Source organism: Haplochromis burtoni, unplaced genomic scaffold (genome assembly GCF_018398535.1).
Source record: "Haplochromis burtoni strain Fernald_Lab_line unplaced genomic scaffold, NCSU_Asbu1 Contig_2, whole genome shotgun sequence".
NCBI classification, from domain to species: domain Eukaryota; kingdom Metazoa; phylum Chordata; class Actinopteri; order Cichliformes; family Cichlidae; genus Haplochromis; species Haplochromis burtoni.
Genome location: NW_024582363.1, coordinates 6066956 through 6086754, shown reverse-complemented (window position 1 = coordinate 6086754; position 19799 = coordinate 6066956). Strand labels below are relative to the sequence as shown.

The following is a 19799-nucleotide window of genomic DNA, read 5'->3' as shown; positions in this document are numbered from 1 at the left end:
GTTTACCACTCTTCATGTAAATTGTTAAATTGTTAAAGCCCAAGATAAACTATTTTCTACAGTATTAATCTTTTGTCTCATTTGCAACAGGATTGCATTTTACTGTTATATTTTAGATGTTCTTTATTGATTTTTCATCACAATTTTATCATCATCATCTGCTAATGTCTCTTATTGGAGCAGTCAGCGCTCATAAGGATCATTTTGTGTGAAAGAAGAGTTATGCAACCCATGAAATGCACTTTTTCTTGTGAGCAAGCACAGAGCCTGAAGCAAAAGGCCTAGCTTAACTGAGAAAGTTGATAACCGCTGTCATGATACCCATCATAGCCAGCTGGGTTTTGAATTTTGTTGAGCCAGCTACGGCAAAGAAAGCTTGGTTGTGTTAAAATACATTTACCCTTCAGGAGAAAACACAATTATTTGTCAAAAAGCTTGAAATTAGGGCCTAGTGGTTGCTCGTTTTCCTTTTGTTTTGCTTTGTTCATTTGTCTCTTTTAATTCTATTTTGTTGTACTTTTTCAACATGTTCAAAATAAAGATTCAATCAATCAATCAATCAATCAATCAATAGATGCAGACCGAGAAGGCAGGCAAAGTAAACACACTCAAAACACACCTTTAGTAGCAAATGGATCTCATTCACTACTAAAGGTAATGTTTTCTTTGTTGCTTCGATCCAATTCAGAAATGAAAAAAGTCCACAAACATGCAAGAATAAGAGTGGGAAACACACTAGAAGGATAAACATGCATGGTGATAAAGGCTGAGGAGAAGACAGTAGACTTTAATATACATAAGGGTAACCAAGAGAAGTGGACAAAGCAGAGTAAGCACACAGATGATAAAAAATAAAGACAATGAGACAGGAGTGTAAGCAAACCTAAACACAAAACTCTAGAAACAACAAGCAAAATAAGACAGAAAGAAACTTCTACAGAGGCCAGACGCACACAGACACCTAAGAGCTGCTAAACAATGAGGGAAACTGGAGTGAAAGAAAGCTGAGAATGTGTCGATAGTTGTGCACATTGTCATTTGGTAGGATATTAGCAGCAAATACAAGCAATGCAAGGGATAATACATAAAGGTTGTTTTTTTGTATAAAGGGTATAATTTTTTGATAAAGTCTATCAATGATTGCAGAACTGGTGATAACAAGGCGATTACAGAAGTGTATAATTTAATGGTATTAGCAGCAGTAGGACTTTTTTTTTCCAGTTATTCCCCGAAATTTGATTTGCATTATAATACAATCCTGATTTTATGAACTTTAAAAAGCATGTTAAAATTTTTCTTTCCCCCTTCCTTTTCCTTCAGTGACAGATTTTGTAATGGATAGGTACAGCTGCAGAGAAACAGGCTGACATATTTCCTGTCAATTATGTTTTTCTCAAATGTTTACTCGTTAATTGCTCATCTAAAGTAATAGATTAGCTACCCAAGGGCACTTATTGCTCATTCAAAGTGGCCACTTACACTTGTCTAGCGGTTTACTGGTAATTCAGACTAGTCTTTTAAATGTTGTAGCACATGTTAACCAATCAAATCAAGATTTATAGAAAATAATTGGCTCATTTAATATAATCTATTATTCATAGTATTGTTTACCTTTGTGATAATAGCCCATAGCCCATCCCTGTTTTGTGAGATGTTGTTTTATTTGCTTTGTTGATGTTGATTTTGTGATATGGAAGAATGTCATTATTAATCTGCTTTATGCAACAGACATAGATAGTGACCGATGAATTTACATATTAATGATTCCTTATATTAGAATATTTGCATGTTTGTTTATTCCAATTGGTAACACTACCAGTTCCCTCAGCAAGGCTCTCAAAATACTTTCCTCACACCTGGAAACAATATTCAGAGTTTTACATGTTTCTGTGTAAAACCTTCTTTCAATACTGCATGTAAAAGTGGACTAATTAACCATTCAGTGCAGTATATACGGTATGCACTTTAACACACACAGTCAGTCCAATATAGTTAAGTCAGCATCATCAGAAAACAAAGAAAATATAATATAAAATATAATCTATCCACAGCTGTTAACACAAAGTCCTTAATAATCTCTGTCATTAGTAATCTCCATATCAGTAAACTGATGCCCATTCTGTGAATACTGATTTAAGATCATGAAAGCCCATTTTGGTATTAACTGAATCCCTACTACAGCGATCAAGGTAGTTTGAAAAAAGTGGTTTACAAAAGGTTTATCAGTTGAGGGCTGGGGAATTTTGGACTGATTCCATCTTGGACAGGTAGGATATGAAAGTCATTCTATGTGGTATTCCCACAGATGCCGTGGGATAGAGATACTGATGTAACAGTCTGACCGAGAGCTAAGTTGGATTAGCATTTATTTTTCATTTGTGTGTGTGTGTGTGTGTGTGTGTGTGTATTAAAGAGTCATCACAAATCTTCGAAAATATATCTATCTATGAATATCACAGAAAAGTGAAAGCTCCTTCGTTTGGACAGTGGACGTAAACGCAACCTAGACACGTGACTAAAACCAGGAAGTGAGTTCAGTGTCAACAACAAAAGGGTGAGTGTGCAGTTATTCGTATAGAGTTTTAGTTTTATTCTTAGTTCTATAAGACTCAGTTATTTAAAAAAAATGTTTTAAATCACCCAAACTAAACGGCATGAAAAGTTTAATTTAGAAAATCGGCATGCTTCGTGAGCAAACGCTAGGCAGCTAACCGGGTCGAGTGGTAACGTGATTCATTACAACCTCGTAGAAAAGGTAATCGTCAGGTAATAGCGCATTTTGTCGTGAGTTCCTCCTGTGGATCATGGGTCTGAGGTTTATTTTGTGTCAAAAAGACCTGCCTTATCTTCACACTGAAGCAGAGTGAAGTGTAATATTACAGTTAGCTAACAGTGTATATGTTGTGGTCTACCCCACTGTGTTAAGCTTGTGTTCTGTGGACTAATTGCAGGTGTGTAGGGTTATTAAACAGGAAGAGATGGCCTCGTCAGAATGGAATCTGTCTTTGAAGCTGGTTGATCAGCCCAAATCTACCTTCCACTTCCCGGAGATGATGCCAGGTGATGTTCCACCTGGAGGATACAGGGTCGCCACCCTGAAACAGCTTGTTGCAGCTCAGTTCCCAGACTCCATCCCAGACCCTGAACTAATAGGTACACCCAAAAACCTCCGCTGTTAAACTTGGGTTGATATGAGACCTTGACATACAGCATGAAGTGCATGCTTATTGTTCATCATCCTTTAGCTGTCAGTGAAATCTGTGCATGTCTCTATGTGAAAATCTCACCACTCTACTGTGTGTTTACCAGAGTTGGTCCACTGTGGACGCAAACTTAAAGATGACCTTACACTGGATGCCTGTGGGATTCAACCAGGATCCACCTTACACATCCTCAAAAAGACGTGGCCAGAGCCAGAGAGTAGTCCAGGTCTGTGTGTATGCATCATTTAAGCTTAAAACTGTGTATAAGATGTAAATGACATTGAACGTGTGAATCTGAATGTGTGTTTGTATTTTCCAGAGCCAGTAAACAGGGTAACTGCAGCAAGGGAGTTCAGGGTGTTTCATGCTGCTCTTCATTCTCTCAGCTCGGCCTACAGGGACTCGGTGAGTAGAGGAGAGGAAACACACTGACGGTAACTGAGCTGCTTAGGATTTCAGCTAATTTTTAGTGAGTGTTAAAAAGAACTTGATCCTTCATTCACTTCTTATGAGATTTCTCTCTCTCCACAACAACCATTTTGGCTAATATCTAAATTTTGTTTGAGGAAAAGAAGAATCAGAGATCTTTTGCTTGTTAGGCAAATGTGTAAACAAGCTGCTGTTTCAGCAAGGCGTGAATGCTGTTATGCACAGTATATTAGATTAGTTAATGACTTTATAAATTAACATTAGTTTTCCAGTGTTAGTCCATGATGTGTTAACTCTATTTGAAGTAAAGTACCGGAATAAGAAACTCATTTCAGCACCTGCAACTGACGCATGCAGTAGAATGGGACCACTGAAGGTCACTTTGAGTTTCATGTCTTGTCCTGAAGCTATCATTAGCTTCTTTACTTTCCAGAGCCCTGCCATTAGACAAGGTAGTTCATCTTTCAGAGAAAAGTACACAAGTGTTGACATTTTGTGTTTTTGAAAGACATTGTACTCTTCCATTAATGACAAGTATGCTTAAAACAGTTGGCCCTAAATATGAACCACTCAGCTGGAAATATTTTGTGGTGGTTTCACAGCTGCTTCTTGTGCTTTTTTTTTATTATTATTATTATTTTTACAGTGATTACATGCCTTGAACAGACAGAAGTGTAGTTCCAGAAAAGAAATGTTGTTTTGTGTTGAGTTAAGGGAATAGTTATCAAGTGAAAACATGAATCAGCTGTAAGAATGGAAAAACAAAAATCATTCATAATTCATTGGCTTAGCTCTTTATTTTTCTTTTTTTTTTTTAGGCCATGCGGCTTCACAGCTTGCATAAAGTTATTTGACACAGGCACTAAATTTTATTTTTGTCATGCCTTAAACTAAAATAAATACATAAATAAGTAAACAAATAAGCGTTTGTCCTTGACCATGCTGGAATTTTCTCCACTGTCCTTTGGATGATGTCACATCTTTGTTCAGTGGTGTTTACCTCTGATTGCATCACCCTAGTTGCATGTCGGAGCTATGGATAAACAGACCCCAGGCCACTAGGAGCTGCTTTAAACATAAATGAGTTTAACTGTTGCAGCCTTTGCAGCATTCAATCTCAGCAACATTACAGCATGTTGGCTTAAAAAAAGATTGGACTAGGTGGATTCTACATAAACTGGTATAAATAAGTCACTGCTATTGATAGTGCACTATATGAACAAAACAAGTGTGCCACATATGCATTACAAGAGCTGCTTGGCCTTGGTCCACTGGAGCTCCAGGGGCACCTTATTCAATTATTAAATCTTTCCCCCATAAAGACAGCATTTGATGAACTCCCCGTACCCTTAATGATGAGTTTTCTGACACCCCAGAATAAATCGTTTTTTGTGTGTGTTTTTTTTTTTTAAAGAGATGTTGTTTAACATCCATTGGAATTGTTTCTGGGTTTTTCCAAGCTGCACAGGCAGAGACCAAACCCAGTAATCTTGTTCTTTAAGCAGGCCTGACATATGGCAGAAGCCATTCACTTCAGAAAAACAAGTTCAACCGTTACTTCTAGTAACCTTTAGAATAGAATAGAATTCAACTTTATTGTCATTGCACAGGTACAGGGCAACGAAATGCAGTTTGCATCCATCCAGAAGTGCTTTAGTGATATCCTTTCAGTCCTTTCAGGGAGTAAAGAGTTATGAAGTGTTTGCCCCAGTTCTTTGGTCCATATAGTGTAGCTCATAAAAGTCAGGTCAGATGATACAGTAGGTCCTGTAGATGTATATAATCAGACGTACTTGTTAGTTCACATGCTTTGGGTGCTGTGTTATGGCCCTCAAACATCATTGCTATCATCCTCAACTTGTCATTTACATTCTATATAATGTACTGTATTTGAACAACTAGTACTTGCCCATGCTACAGTATTGCTTGGCCTGTTTGTACTTTTTGGCATACTGATAGACTGCATTGCCACGAGAAAAGTGAAACAAAAAAAAAATCAGGTTAATAGATGTTAACCTATAACATCTACAGTAGATTTAATAGATGTTGTTCCCAACAAGCTCATCTATAACCGGAAGGTTGCCGGTTCGATCCCCGGGCTCTCTGTCCTGGTTGTTGTGTCCTTGGGCAAGACACTTTACCCTACCCTACTGGTGTTGGCCAGAGGGGCCGATGGTGCGATATGGCAGCCTCGCTTCTGTTAGTGTGCCTCCACCAGTGTGTGAATTTGAGAGTGAATGAATAGTGGAATTGTAAAGCGCTTTGGGTGCCTTGAAAAGCGCCATATAAATGCAATCCATTATTGTTGTTGTTGTTGTTGTTGGTAGTGGTAGTAGTAGTAGTAGTAGTAGTATTATTATTATTATTATATGCTAAAAATGGGTAATTTTAGCCAATTGCTAACTGGTTGCTAGACATGTATAATTCAACTTTTGAGGCTATAAATGAGATGTTACTGGCATGAAAATAAAACAATAAGATGCTTTCATGTGGCTAAAAACAGGTTTTTTTTAGCTCATTGCTTGGTGGCTGCCAAGACACTTGATGACATCATAATATATCATGAATAATACTACAATTTAGTCATTTTAGTTTGCTAGTTGGTTGCTAGGCAACAGGATGATCTTATCATCTCTGATATCGATTATAAACTCGAGGGTCCTAAGATGCACCCTTGTGCCAAGTTTGGTTACTTAAACTCTTGATGGTCTCTGAGGAGTTTGCGATCAAAGAAACAAAGCTAACCCTAACAGAGAGGCAGAAGTTTCATATGTTATCGTAAGAAAACACTAGTAAATACCACAGCTGTTACTGTAACTGCTGCTACATCACCACTTCTTCTTCTTTTGCTACTATATTTATTGTCTTTTCCCCTCTCATAGGTCTATAAAATGCTGACAAACAAAGAGTCTCTGGATCAGATTATTGTAGCCACACCTGGACTCAGGTCAGACCCAGTTGCTCTAGGTAAGGTCATTCTGAGTTTTATGAACATCGGGTTTGGTTGTACCATGCAAATAGTAACAATTTCCTTAAATCCACACTCAGGAGTGCTCCAGGATAAAGATCTCTTTGTACAGTTTACAGACCCCAACATGTTGGATGGGTGAGTATGGCTTTCCTCTGATTTCAGCTCTGTTATGACGCATAATATTCATGTACAGTGCGGTGGATGGTTGTCTGTCTCTCATAGGTTAATCAGCTCACATCCGGCCCTTGTCAATGCCATCATCCTGGTCCTGCATTCTGTGGCAGGCAGTATGCCCGCTCAGTCCAGTGCCAGCTCTTCTCGCAATGTATCAGCCAGTTCATACAGTGATATGCCGGGTAAGCAATATAACTGAACTGAAGGAGGAGCATATCGATAAAGTAGTTCCAACTGCGAAATCCTCTAAAATTCATTGTGCTGTTTCTTCCTTTTAATAATATTGTGCGTGTTTCTTTTAAGTGAATGTCCAGGTTATTAATCAGACAAAGCTTTTTGTGTTTTTTGGCAGGAGGCTTCATGTTTGAGGGCATGTCAGATGATGAGGATGAATTCCAGTCTGTAAGTCAATACAAAACTGCAAAGATCATGTATAGAAACACTGATGCCGTGTGATGTTTAATGTTGTTAATAGCCATAACGTCACTTGGTGTGCCTAAATATGTGTGACAGAGTAGCCCAGCAGGCCCCTCTAACAGAGGCGGAGTCTCTGCAGGAATGCGTCCAGTGTCCCTGAGCCATAGTGGAGCAACAGGACCGAGACCTATTACACAGAGTGAGCTGGCAACTGCACTGGCTCTTGCTAGCACTCCTGATAGCAGCGCTGTCACTCCAACAACGGCAAGCCAAGTGAGGGTTATTTCCATTTTGCGATAGATATTCAAAAACATGCATAAATCTTTAAAATAGTACATTTATGCAGAATTTACTTAAGATTATAATGTTACACATTAAAAAAAATTACAAAAGCATTATTCCTAACACTCATTGCTTGCTTTTATTTCTCATCCTGTCTTTGATTAAGTCGGACCCCTCCAGTGGCATAGCCCCCATGCCAGCAGGGACACCAGTCAGTAACGATCTTTTCAGCCAAGCACTACAGCAAGCTCTGCAAGCCACCAACATGTCTGCTCTGCAGGTGAACTAACTGAATAAATCCCACATGTGTTCAGTTTATGGAGAAAATAATAATATAACTGCCATTTTCCTCAATGGGTATTGGCTTAGGTATGTAGTGCAGCTGCAAGCTTGTTTAGACAGGGCTATGTGTGGATAAAAGATTAGGCCTTGAACATGTTTTTGTTTTGCTAGGGCCGCTGGCAGTCCCAGATGCAGCAGCTCAGAGATATGGGGATCCAGGATGAGGAGCTGATGCTGAGGGCGCTACAGGCCACAGATGGTGACATCCAGGCTGCCCTCGAGCTCATATTTGCCGGAGGCCAAGGACTCTGAGCCTGTACCCCACGGACAGCCTTTTATAGATAAGAGAGCTTAAAAAAGCTGGTCACCCTGCTGCCCAGAAACAATAGAGCAAATTATGAGTGACAGTGTAAGGATTTCTTAACGTTTCCCAATAAAGAACAGAAGCAATTCAGCTCATCTCCACGGGCCATTTTGTTTCTTATTGATGAGACAAATCTTCTAATAAACTTGTTCATAATTACCATTCAAGCATTGCCCATGCCAGATTTATAGTTTGTTTGCAGTATTAAAACCTTAAAGAATACAACTCAAAGTTCATTTAAAAAGGTATTGGCTATATTTTCTTTACTACCATATATACCATCATTAATAGAATTAATTGACTCGTCAGGTTTAAATGTTGATTTAATTTTGTAATGACTAAAATTAACAATTTTTTATTTGGTTTCTTTTCTGCCTAATGACTTGAAGGTATGCACAGGCATATGGCCCATTGTAGATTTTTAACATTTCCCACACCTCTATAAAAGATCAGTTTTCAAGTTGTTGTTTCATATAAATGTGTTAAATAAAATCTTCTTTTATTTCAGCTCCAGAAGTTCCATTTAATGCACGTAACACTTATTCTGTATTTACATTATCCTGCCTGCATATGCAATTCCCCTTTGTGTACACTAGATGGCAATGCAGTAGTTTAGTACTGTGGAGAGTTGCCTGATTATCATCTTAGCACACTTGCTGCCCTTTACCCCCCCCCTATTAATTTAAAGCCTTGGGTTTGATCAGTCTTTTGCTGAATATTTCTTGGTAAATGGTTTGTGTTTGAAGTTGTGTGCCTTGATTTCCTTCAAAGGAGCACAATGCGCCTAGACAGACATCAGCATAAAAGAAAAAGTTGCACAGATAAGGTGAAAGCTTTATTAGCATTCTCTGATATTCCTGTGCTTGTTGGAGAATTGTTACATTAGTTAAGCCCCCTTTCCCCCCCAGCATTATTACAGACGGATACATTTGCTTTGTTTTGTTGTCTCCCGTTGGGGTATTCAAGGGGAGGACATATTGTTAACCCCCCCCCCCAAGCACGCACACACATACACCCTTCCACCCCCTCTTCTTCTGCTACCTACCGTTCTCCATCTACAGTAATTGCCCTGCTTAGTTTTATTACGGCATCTGTGAATGTGACAGCTCAATCAGTGGATTGGCCTTTCATGAGCACAGCACCCAAACAGCGCTTTGTGTCTGTCTGTCCCCATTACCATTTTATATGCACGCACACCTGCGGGCAATTTCCACCTCCAACTGCCTCCAAGGGTATTTTAAAAATAAAGCATTTCTATTGTGCTGAAGGAAACTGTGTCACAGGTTCAAAAGAACAATGGTGAATAAAAGTGCCATTGCCTTTCTTGCATATTAAAAAGGAGACAGTTTCAGTCTTTCAGAAAGAATTGTTTAATTTGAAGCCAACAGAGTAGATGTGGCGTTTTGGTGCTTGCTTTAGCTGCAGAATAAATTCAGTTCATATTATATATACTGGTGTTTTGAGTGCATACTACTGTATCTAAAGCACAGCTTCCATACTATTCTGAACAGTTTACTGTGGCAAATGGCACTATGAGAAGTTGTCATGGAGATGCTCGATGGTGTGCGAAATGCTGCCACACATACAGTATGGAAAACATGTTATTACACACCATATTTAAGTCCCTTTTGTTGGCAGCTGTGAGAGTAGTATTGACTGTGTAATCCCTGAAATTATAAAACACTATAGAGACTGTTGGTACCCGTCGACTCTGATTTCACCTTTCTATCTATCTATCTATCTATATATATATATATATAATAATATTTATATTCTATATATATATATGGGGTGCAACGATACACAAAATTCACGGTTCGGTTCGATATTTTTTCGATACAAAAAAAATGTTCATGCCTTTTTAATTTGTCATTTATTAAATTTTCACGGCACATTCCGCACCACATCTCTGTGCGTTCATCATTTGTTTGAAGCCAGCTCACCTCCTGCAACTACTTTTCCGAGAATACGTGCTTCTTTTGTGGTTCGGACTCCTTCTGACATTTCTTTGGAGGTGGAGGAACATCACAGTAATTGCTTAAAGGAGCTTGCTTCTTCGACATCTTTAAGAGTTCTAAACAAATGTCTGTCCTCCTCCTGAAAATCTTATGTACGCAAACACGCGTTGCAACTTCTTATCTTGTGCCCGTTTTTTATTTTGACAGCGAATGCGCACCTGCGGACCACTTATGTGCAGCCCTGGTTATTTCGCTTGTCATATTGCAGCCACAGAAATTCTTTTGTCCATGAAACCATAAAGCTGCACTTTCTTTTTGCCTTATAGTCTGATTTGTCATAACTTTTCCGTTTTGTGGTAAGCTTTTCTTTGGCTGTCACTTCTTCACCCTGACCTGTCTTATTTGGCTCAGCAGAACTAAAATATTGTGGCGAGCTCAGACAAGGAGGAGACGGAGGTATCGTTTGGTCTTGCTTCCCGTGAGCTAGCCAGGGAGCACAGCCGTTTATTGACATCTGCAGAAGAACACTGCCGCTAGCTAACTGCTCAGCGCGGCAACAGCACAGCAACAACAACAACAACAACAACACACAGGGCGCCCTCTGACCCCGGAAGGACACACCGTCGCAGCGAGAGGGCGTCACCCGTCACTATGGCAACATAAACAAAACATAACTGTACAAACAGAACCCCGAACAGCCCTGACCCGCTACATAGCCCCCACCTAAGGGGTCAGTCGTCCCCGACGACCCCATTACCCCACACAAAGTCCTGCAAATGTCCAGGTGCCTTCTTTTGGCGCACCGGCCGGTCACGACCGGCGGGGGAAAAGTCACTCGGGTCAGAACATGGGGTGCCACCATCATCCCACTTCTGACACCAATGTGGCGAGCTCAGACAAGGAGGAGACGGAGGTGTCGTTTGGTCTTGCTTCCCGTGAGCTAGCCAGGGAGCACAGCCGTTTATTGACATCTGCAGAAGAACACTGCCGCTAGCTAACTGCTCAGCGCGGCAACAGCACAGCAACAACAACAACAACACACAGGGCGCCCTCTGACCCCGGAAGGACACACCGTCGCAGCGAGAGGGCGTCACCCGTCACTATGGCAACATAAACAAAACATAACTGTACAAACAGAACCCCGAACAGCCCTGACCCGCTACAATATATATCCTGCTGCTTTTACACACGCACTCACATAACGCTCAGCGATTCTCTGCGCGATCAACCTCTCACATGTTTAAGCTTGCTGCGGGAGATTTCACTTGTCATGTTTGCATAGTAAGCTAACGATTGATAAGACGATGTCAGAGGAATTGGTGCGCAAATTATCATCACTCACCAATCAGTGCTGTCGCTCTCTATACACAGTTCGCCGATTGCAAAGTGAAAGCAAAAAACAAGCGCAAATTCAAACGCGATTTCAATATGTCACATATTGACAGTGGCTCACCGATGCCAATGACATAATTACCCAGCTACATTTCCGAAAGAATGCAAAAGCATTGACATATATTTTTCCTTCCTACATAGCCCGACGGGCAGGGCAGAGATAGATTTTGGTAGCCCGACTGGAAAAATCGCTAGCCCGACTTTTGCGAGCCCTGTATCTGATTGAGGAATCACTCATCTTTGGAAAAGAGAGTTTATTACAGAGAAATGGCTCTTTCCAAAATAAAAGCTATACTATACGCTTCTTCTGGGCTATATTCTCAGCAGCATATTAAACATATCAGGTCCCCATAAGGAAGAATCATGTGCTAACGGCTGTCTAAATGACTCGGGTAAAGTTTGTAGCATGCGTGCTTGTTGTTTTTGTCTGCTTCCACTTGTCTTTGCACTAGGATGATGTCGGTGTAAATGTGCAGTCATATTCGTTGTGTTCCCACTAGTGCTGTCAGCGTAATCTCGTTGAAATGACGTTAACGCCACAACACGGCAAATCTCCGTTAACGAGCTACCGCGGATCGCCCCGTGCATGGGGCTGGACGGCCAACACGTTAACGAGCTAACTGCGCTAACACACTAGCTCCCACCCATGTAATTGAGCATTGCGTGGCACATCCAACATACTGTTTTACTTTAGTCCATGACGCGCTTACCTTCAGGGTCATACGTCACATGAAAACCAAAATAGTTCCAAACGCCAGATCTGAATGAGGGTGGGGGAGGTTCAATTTGCCATGTTGCAAGGAGAGCTTAACTTCTGTCTCGCTAGCTTGCCCTGCGCTCAGTGAATCTGCGTTCGACTACTCCGCCTAGGCTGCACTGTCGAGCGCAGATCCACTGAGCGCTCAACACAGACAGCATCGTCAGAAGGAAAGTTGATAAAATAAATTAAAAATTTTGTATTGTTCGATACATATGCGTACCGAACCGAAAGCACTGTATCGAACGGTTCAATATCGATACGAGTATTGTTGCACCCCTAATATAATATTATATATATATATATATATATATATATATATATATATATATATATATATATATATATATATATATATATATATATATATATATACTATATATATATATATATATTTATATTATTATTTTTATATTTTATATATTTATATATTATATATTTATATATTATATATTATATATTTATATTATATTTTTTTTTTTTTTTTGTTTTTGTGTATATATATATATTTTTATTTATTTTTTTAAATTGTATAACAATTACATTTTGATAATATAGCCCCATTTACTGGGCTTTGCCATTGTTATCACAAGGTGCCTTCAGTGCACTACAACCCTAGATGATAGAGCTTTTGACTAGCTTTGATAAATCAGATATTTTTAAGACATGGACCAGAAATGGCTTAAACAGTTGGAAAAGGGTCCTTTTTAATGAATCAGGCCCTGGGCTTTGAAGCTGGCACAAATCTGCCCAATTATTCCCACAGTGACCTGGGATTCAGGTAATGAGCAAGGTTCTGGAGCGTGTCATTAAGGGCAATATATTAGGCTAATAGAAATCATCAATATCAGGCCTTTTGAAATGGTGTAAAAGCTTGTCTAATCAAGCAGCTTCACAGACAAGCAGAACATTACCAACACTATTCTCTAGATGAAATCCTCTGACGTGCTGTTGCAGGAGGATGGGATAGGGCTGGTATAATGGCTTCCATGCACTTTTGTTTTTCTGAAAGGAGGCAACTCACATGTTATTAACATAAGGTCTGTTACCTGAGATTGCTTTCTGCCCATCGTGACTGAGCAGAATATGAAATGAGCTTCTGATAGACACGAGGCCATTTTATCCCCTTGTGGCCCATTCATTGCTTTCAAGCCATGCTTTTATTCGTTAGCCTTCTTTCGCGGCACACTTTTTGCCCACAAAAGGTTCTTTGATGCATTTCATCCAGGGTGCTTTAACCCTTTACGGAGTTTCTCTTAAGGAGAACAGAATTGAAGCAAAGAGAAGGGTAAATATTCTAGAAAAACTACTGAGGGGAGTTTCTGAGGGTACAAAGCTTTCTCCAACAATCCAAAGACACGCATTTCAGTTTAACTGGTGATTCTAAATCGGCTTTAGGCGTGGATGTGAGAGTGTGAGATTGTCTGTCTCTCTGCGTTAGCTCTGTGATGGACTGGCAACCTGTTGAGGGTTTTCCCCATCTCTCTCTGTGGCAGCTGGGATAAGCTTCAGTTCCCTTCATGAACCTAAGCTGCGTAAGTGGTTAAAAAAAACTGAAAATGCAAAGTTCTGTTTTAATTGTGTTTTTTTGACCGAGGTTGTAAGTCAGATTAATTTGTGTTGGGTAGGAGAAAATGAAGGAAAATGTAAACCGACAATGTTCACTGTCATTTTTCATTTTATAGTTCTGCTAAGAAATTGCTGGAAAAAAAAAATACATAGAACAATTTGATTTAAACTAACCTAAAGTTGTGGCTTTTGCATAGTTCACCGTTCCAATTACCTTCAACAGCTGGACTCAGTATATGATAGTGCCATGGTGAACTGTCTGGTTGAAAAGTAAAGAACTAACAGAAAACAGTGCAGCTTTTATCCATTTACAGGAAGTAAATTTTTTAGAAAAGTTAAAAAAAACAAACAAACAAAAAACGTAATCCTTTGTTGTCACATTAAACAAATTAACGGCACTGATTTTTTTTCTTCTTTCTAGCAGTTGTTTCAGAAACCTTTACAGACCTATGAATACAACCATCACCAGGGAAAATTAACAGTTGGCCAAGAAATGGCTGCTCAATCTGTCACTTGAGGTTTTTTCCAAATGCTAAAAAAAAAATCATGTATTATTCACACTCTGTAAAATCTAGGATGGATGAGTACACCTTACATATAATTCTGATGTACAATAAAGGCCGAAAGATGTGATTAAAGGGAACCGGGAAACTAAATGTAGGAAACGCTGCCAATTAAACTTCAAAGGCAAGTCAAGATAATTGTACTGGAATGAAGAACAGAGTGAAAAATATATTACGAGACTGCAACAAAGTGGATCAATAAAGAACAACAAGGGTTTGCAGTACTGGCTTGATAATAGCTTCAGCATTCTGTCCTTGACTCAAACAATGGTTGCTCTTCACTGTTTATTGAAGGGCCTCACCATGGTAACTGGTCATGGCTGAGATTCTGAAAAGGGTCTTTTCCCCCCGCTTCTTTTACCAAATAATTACGAGTTTGCTTTATTGATCCGAGTCAGTGTAAAACAGGGACTGTCAAATCAAACCCAACTTTATTTTTGAAATGTATTTATTTTGTATTTATTTTGAACCTTGATGCCTCTATGTCCCCATACAATACATTCAATATATACATTTGGCCATGAGGGACTGTACAGAGATATGTTGAAGTAGTGCATACATACATGGCACGAAAATGTACACAAAGAAAACTCAAAGTTTCCACTTTACCACAGTCAAGTCTCAGGGCAAGTCTGTGGCTGATGGCTGCTTACACCAGTGCACACACATGCGCGCGCGCGCACACACACTCACTCATTCAACAAACACTGCTTCAAGCATGCACATTGTGTGTGTACGTACACCAACACACACAAGCTTTAAGACACTTCCGAGGGAGGAGAAGGGTTCTTTCAGGTTCTCATAAATAGATACACAAACGTAAAGAGAGTGTCTGCTGACTGCATCACCCTTTTTTCAAGAACACCCTCTCCTCTGTCTCCTTTATTCTTCTTCTACATCTTTCCATCTTCTTACTCTCCAAAGCTAAGGCCTCTCTCTAGACAGTGCTGCCATCATACGCAGGATCTTTCCTATAGTAGGGTAACACTCATCAGCAGCAGTAACTTAATAAAGAGCTACTTTCAACATTTGATCTCTTAAGTAGTGAACATTCACAACATAAAGAATTCAACACACACACGGTTAATTTTAAATTTGCATTTCCTATTTGGATATCTTCTCTCGAGAAGCACATAGGTCCACTTCAACAATGCACTATTCCTCGATAAAGCTGCAGTGCCATGATGAGACACCCTCATGCGATAACAGCACCTGTCTCTTCACTTAATGCACCAGCAAAATATACCTCTAAATACATACCACATTCTGCAGTTTATTTTTTACTAATGCCACTCTAGTGATTAAATTTCTTCCTGGCAGACATCTTGTACCATCACATTTGTCATTAACATTTGTAGGAGGCACACACCTGACATTTTCCCTTCAATGACTGTAGTTTATAGTTGCATAGCACACAGCAGAGATAGTATTAAAGCCAAAAGTTAATTTGGCTTTATACAGAGTGGTCATGCTCACATAAGCCAGTTTCTAACTCTTAGTGTCTGTAACTTTTAGGTAGGACTAAAGCCTCTCCCCCCCCCCCCAACTTTTTTTTTCTAATTGCTCATTAAACCAATGAGTTTTTCAGCTCATAAAAAAAGTTCACCAATGAAGAAGAAGTTTGGTCACACATGCATCAGGCAGCCTTATTAAAATCACTTCGCGGTGCGACTACTGTTGGAAAATCGGCTTCTTCGGCTTATAATTTGCCAGTAACATTAGAAGCAAGCATGTCATTACTTTGAGTTGTTAAAATCCAATCTGCTTAATGAAAGAATACAGGAAGAAAGGGGGTAAAAAAAACAACAACAAACAAATAAAACAAATAAAATAAAATAGTAAGCCATAGGTGGGGGGGTAGAGGTGACAATCTAAGAGGTTTGAGCTGTACCTGTCACCAGGGGAAAGCGGGGTTAAAAAAATAATAATAAGAAAACGACTGCAATTCTGAGTGTGTGCACACATTCTCATGTGCATACAAATACTGCACACACAGACCTGTTGGACACATGCATACTCACGCTTACACCTAGTATAGACATCTGGAGATTTTAATGAAAAGTGGAAGCATGACAGGTTGAAGGTCGGTGATTATCCGGTTTGGACACGCTGGACTGTAATCGATGTGTGTGCGGACGGGTACGCAATCGTCTCTCACACGAGGTTTGACAATCCTGTTGGACAGGAGACGCGGTGACTCGTGTCCCAGAGTGAGGCCACCGAGGCAAACTTGCACTTAGCAGAACTGGAAACAACAAAAATGCTGAAGCACCACAGCAAAAGAGGCTGGAGTAGTCCCATGAAACACGATCACGTTGGCACAGAACGATGAGGGTGGGGGTTGGGGTTTGGGGTGGGGGGGGAACGGGCCAATCACAAAGGAGTAACACATCAGTAATAATCACCCCAGAATAAATTACAGTCACAGAACAATTGTTAAAAGCAGAATCAGAAATCAACTGATCTAAGCGGACTGATTTGACCCATGCATTTTATAAGGCATTAACCAAACATTTCTTACTGACGTTGCACAGTATTATAATAGTGACTATACATACAGTTGCTGATCTGAAAAAACAAAAAACTGCTTGTGTTTTCATAAAACAAATCTCAGATTAATTGTATAAAAAAAAAAAAAAAAAAAAAAAAGCATATTCCTAAAACTAATGATGCATTCTTTAAGGGAATTGGGAATGTCGAAGAGAGAGCAGATCGATGTCTGCAATCCCATTGTACCTATTGATCTGCACATGGGCGAATGAAATTGATTTTCTGAGGTAGACAATACAAGCATATTTCATTCTCCCGATGCAAAGCCATTCTAAGCAGGGGTAGTGGGGATAATTTGGTCCATTTGGACAGGCTCTGGTCTTTAGCCTCAGCCAAATGTACTGTGTCAGATGGGTTGACCCATCCATCATGCTCTCCTGCCTGTCTCAACACCACGGTACTTACATTGTCACTGGTGTGATACACCCACTCAGTGATGGATAGCAGACAACATGCACTATGACAAGATAGAGAGATCAGTCTGCACAGCTCACAGGCTTGTTGTTTCCACGCAGCTGGGGACGCTCCATTCATACACAGCCAGTTTATTTAATATCCCGGCCACTGTATGAGGCACACGTGGACAATATCGCTCGACATGCATCATAAATGTTGCTTCCCTTACAGAGGTCTTATAATCTTCAAATCCCCTTTGCAATATGATTACAGTAGCAACAGAGCCTAACCGAATGAGACACTCAAACAAACATTTCAAATATAATCGTCATTTTGTGTACTCACAGGACACAGGGTACAACAGTTTATGCTAAAAGGTAAATCCCAGTGACAAACGTTAAGTTGTACCTTTCTTTTTCTTTACGTCTTAAGTGCTATGGGTAATCAGCTCAACAGTCAGTGAAATGATGTTCTGTAGATAGTCAGTCTGATCTACTAAGCAGATGTCTATCATAAATAAAATAAAATAACATAACATAACATAAAATAAAATAATAAAAAACTTCTGCAAATCTGAGTCTGTATGTATGAGATAGTAAGCAGAGGGCCTTCAAACAGGTCTGGAATCTGTTGGCCAGTGAGGTGAGTCAAGATCAGCAGTTTAGGATGCCACTGTTCATCTTCCCGTGAGCCTAGTGGGCTCTTTCCAGAGGGACAGGAAACAGCGAGCCACAGGTTGGCCCAAAGTACTGCAAAGCAGATGCCTGCAAGAGACCTGGAGCACTATAGTGTCCTGATGGCTACAGGGTAGAGCAGGGACATATGTTCAGCACCTTTGATGGGCAGCTTGCGGCTGGAGTAGAAATGGATGATCTCAGGCACGCTGTCGAAAGGGCAGCTGTTCTGGCCCAGGATGTACTTGTTCTCCTTGGTCCGTGACAGCTTCATGTGCATGAAGCCCTGGCTACTCCTGGAGACAGAGGAAGACAGAAAAAGCTCAAAACAAAATTCTGATCTTTACAAGACAAAACCAGATTATTTTTATCATGCTCTGACACAAAAAAAATCTTTGAAAAAAATAATTTGTTTTGTCCCCACTTCCTATATTTCAGGAGCAAAGAGGCCTTTCCTTGCTTCAGGCTCTGTCCTTTCACCCAAAAAGGAATTTGATGACAGTCCATTCAGCTGACGTAAAGACATTTCACTCAAAACCGTCAAAAACAGTCGAGCCAATTTGTAAATGTTCTAAATACTGTAGTTGGGAGATATCAGTATGGATCAAAGCTACGTATTGACCGATTAGCGAGCAGACTGATATTGCCATTCCTGGAGTCACACCACAAGCATGCCTTAAAAAACGCTCACAAGAGACAACAAGTATGTCAAAAGCATCAATCTATGGGAGTCCCAACAGATATCCTCTTTTGTCAGCTTCCCCTCATTTACTTCTCCAGTAGTTGTTCCCCACAGTATGTGACAGCGCTCTGAAAGCTGGATTACCTCTGATAACTTTGGAGGTGTCAGGGGAGGGGACTAAAAGGCAGGTTGCTTAAGGTGCTGGGTTTCACATGCAGTGCATAAGGATGAGGCTAATGAACCCCCAGGATAAATCACTCAAGCTGCAGCAATAAATGCACAGCAAATTAAAAGCTCCCCGCGTGTTCCAAGGAGCCTTCGATCAATACATTTTACAGCTTGCCAGTAATCTTCTGCTTTAAAATAGAAAATTACTTTTTTTTTTCCCACTTGGGAAGAGATGCAACAGTAAGCTTTAGCGAGTAAGTGACACAAAACTAATGTTCACTGTAGCATGTTTTGTAAATATTCTCTTTTAGTAATTTGACTTTACAGACTAAATTAGCATAACAGCTTTTTCAATCAGCAGCTAATACCTCCAGCAGGTTATGATTGCTTTAGGCACAGTTCATTGACATTATAACCTGTCCTCAAAAATAAAGTGCACCAGCACCTGCCTAACATTTATTTTTTGGAAAATAAACTCTCGTGCAAAAGTTAACCACATGTAGTAATAAAACTCCTATTTTTCACTAACCTAAGGATAACAGCTGTCAAGGTATTTACTTATGAGGCCAGTCAGTATAATCTACACTATTTCATTCTGTGCTTCAAAGTTTATACTGAGCAGGGCTCTTGTGAAAACTGTGAAAATGCACTAACCACAACAGACAGGAGCAGTGGGCTGTCAAGGCTGTTGATGAGGCTGATCACATGAAGCAACTACAGCAAATAAATTTATGTTTTTCCACAGTAAATATATGCATATTTTTGTAGTTATGCCCATTATCTTTGATGAACAGGAGTGACAACTTGGCTTTAGGCACCTGAAGCATCAGGCCGTTCTTTACTTATCTCCTAATTGCATGTATGATGCCGGTGGATATGTTCTCTCTCTGATGCACAGAGAAAACCCAGAACAAAGATAGCAATAAGATGAAAGGAAAAACAAAAAAAACCAACAACAAAATACATAT

General features: G+C 39.9%; 2 protein-coding genes across 7 annotated transcripts in view; one reads left to right on the top strand and one right to left on the bottom strand.

Moving 5' to 3' along the window:
* Window positions 1-2565: 2565 nt before the first annotated feature.
* Window positions 2566-8629, top strand: ubl7b (ubiquitin-like 7b (bone marrow stromal cell-derived)). Of its 2 annotated transcripts, none has more exons than XM_042218681.1 (11): window positions 2566-2755; window positions 2952-3153; window positions 3310-3429; window positions 3523-3608; window positions 6515-6599; window positions 6681-6738; window positions 6826-6959; window positions 7130-7179; window positions 7291-7467; window positions 7643-7756; window positions 7930-8629. In XM_042218681.1, the coding sequence occupies exons 2-11, from the start codon at window positions 2979-2981 to the stop codon at window positions 8068-8070; spliced, it is 1140 nt and encodes a 379-aa protein (XP_042074615.1). In that variant the 5' UTR covers window positions 2566-2755; window positions 2952-2978; the 3' UTR covers window positions 8071-8629. The 2 variants fall into 2 exon arrangements, with proteins under 2 accessions (XP_042074615.1, XP_005912948.1); XM_005912886.2 differs by having other exon boundaries at window positions 2576-2766.
* Window positions 8630-12817: 4188 nt separating this feature from the next.
* Window positions 12818-19799, bottom strand: part of zgc:158464 (uncharacterized protein LOC791139 homolog) — a 95066-nt gene continuing 88084 nt past the window's right edge. For all 5 annotated transcript variants that reach the window (XM_042218663.1, XM_005912889.3, XM_005912888.3 and 2 more), the window contains one exon: window positions 12818-18277. In XM_042218663.1, coding sequence (XP_042074597.1) covers window positions 18091-18277 — 187 coding nt within the window. In that variant the 3' untranslated portion in view covers window positions 12818-18090. The remainder of the gene's footprint in view (window positions 18278-19799) is intronic.

What these genes read in the sequence shown, in the direction of transcription:
- ubl7b (XM_042218681.1), top strand. Translation starts at nt 2,979, where the DNA reads ATGGCCTCGTCAGAATGGAATCTGTCTTTGAAGCTGGTTGATCAGCCC. An exon ending in GCTCGGCCTACAGGGACTCG is followed by an intron (nt 3,609 to 6,514) that starts GTGAGTAGAGGA and finishes CCCCTCTCATAG; the next exon opens with GTCTATAAAATGCTGACAAA. An exon ending in TTCATACAGTGATATGCCGG is followed by an intron (nt 6,960 to 7,129) that starts GTAAGCAATATA and finishes GTTTTTTGGCAG; the next exon opens with GAGGCTTCATGTTTGAGGGC.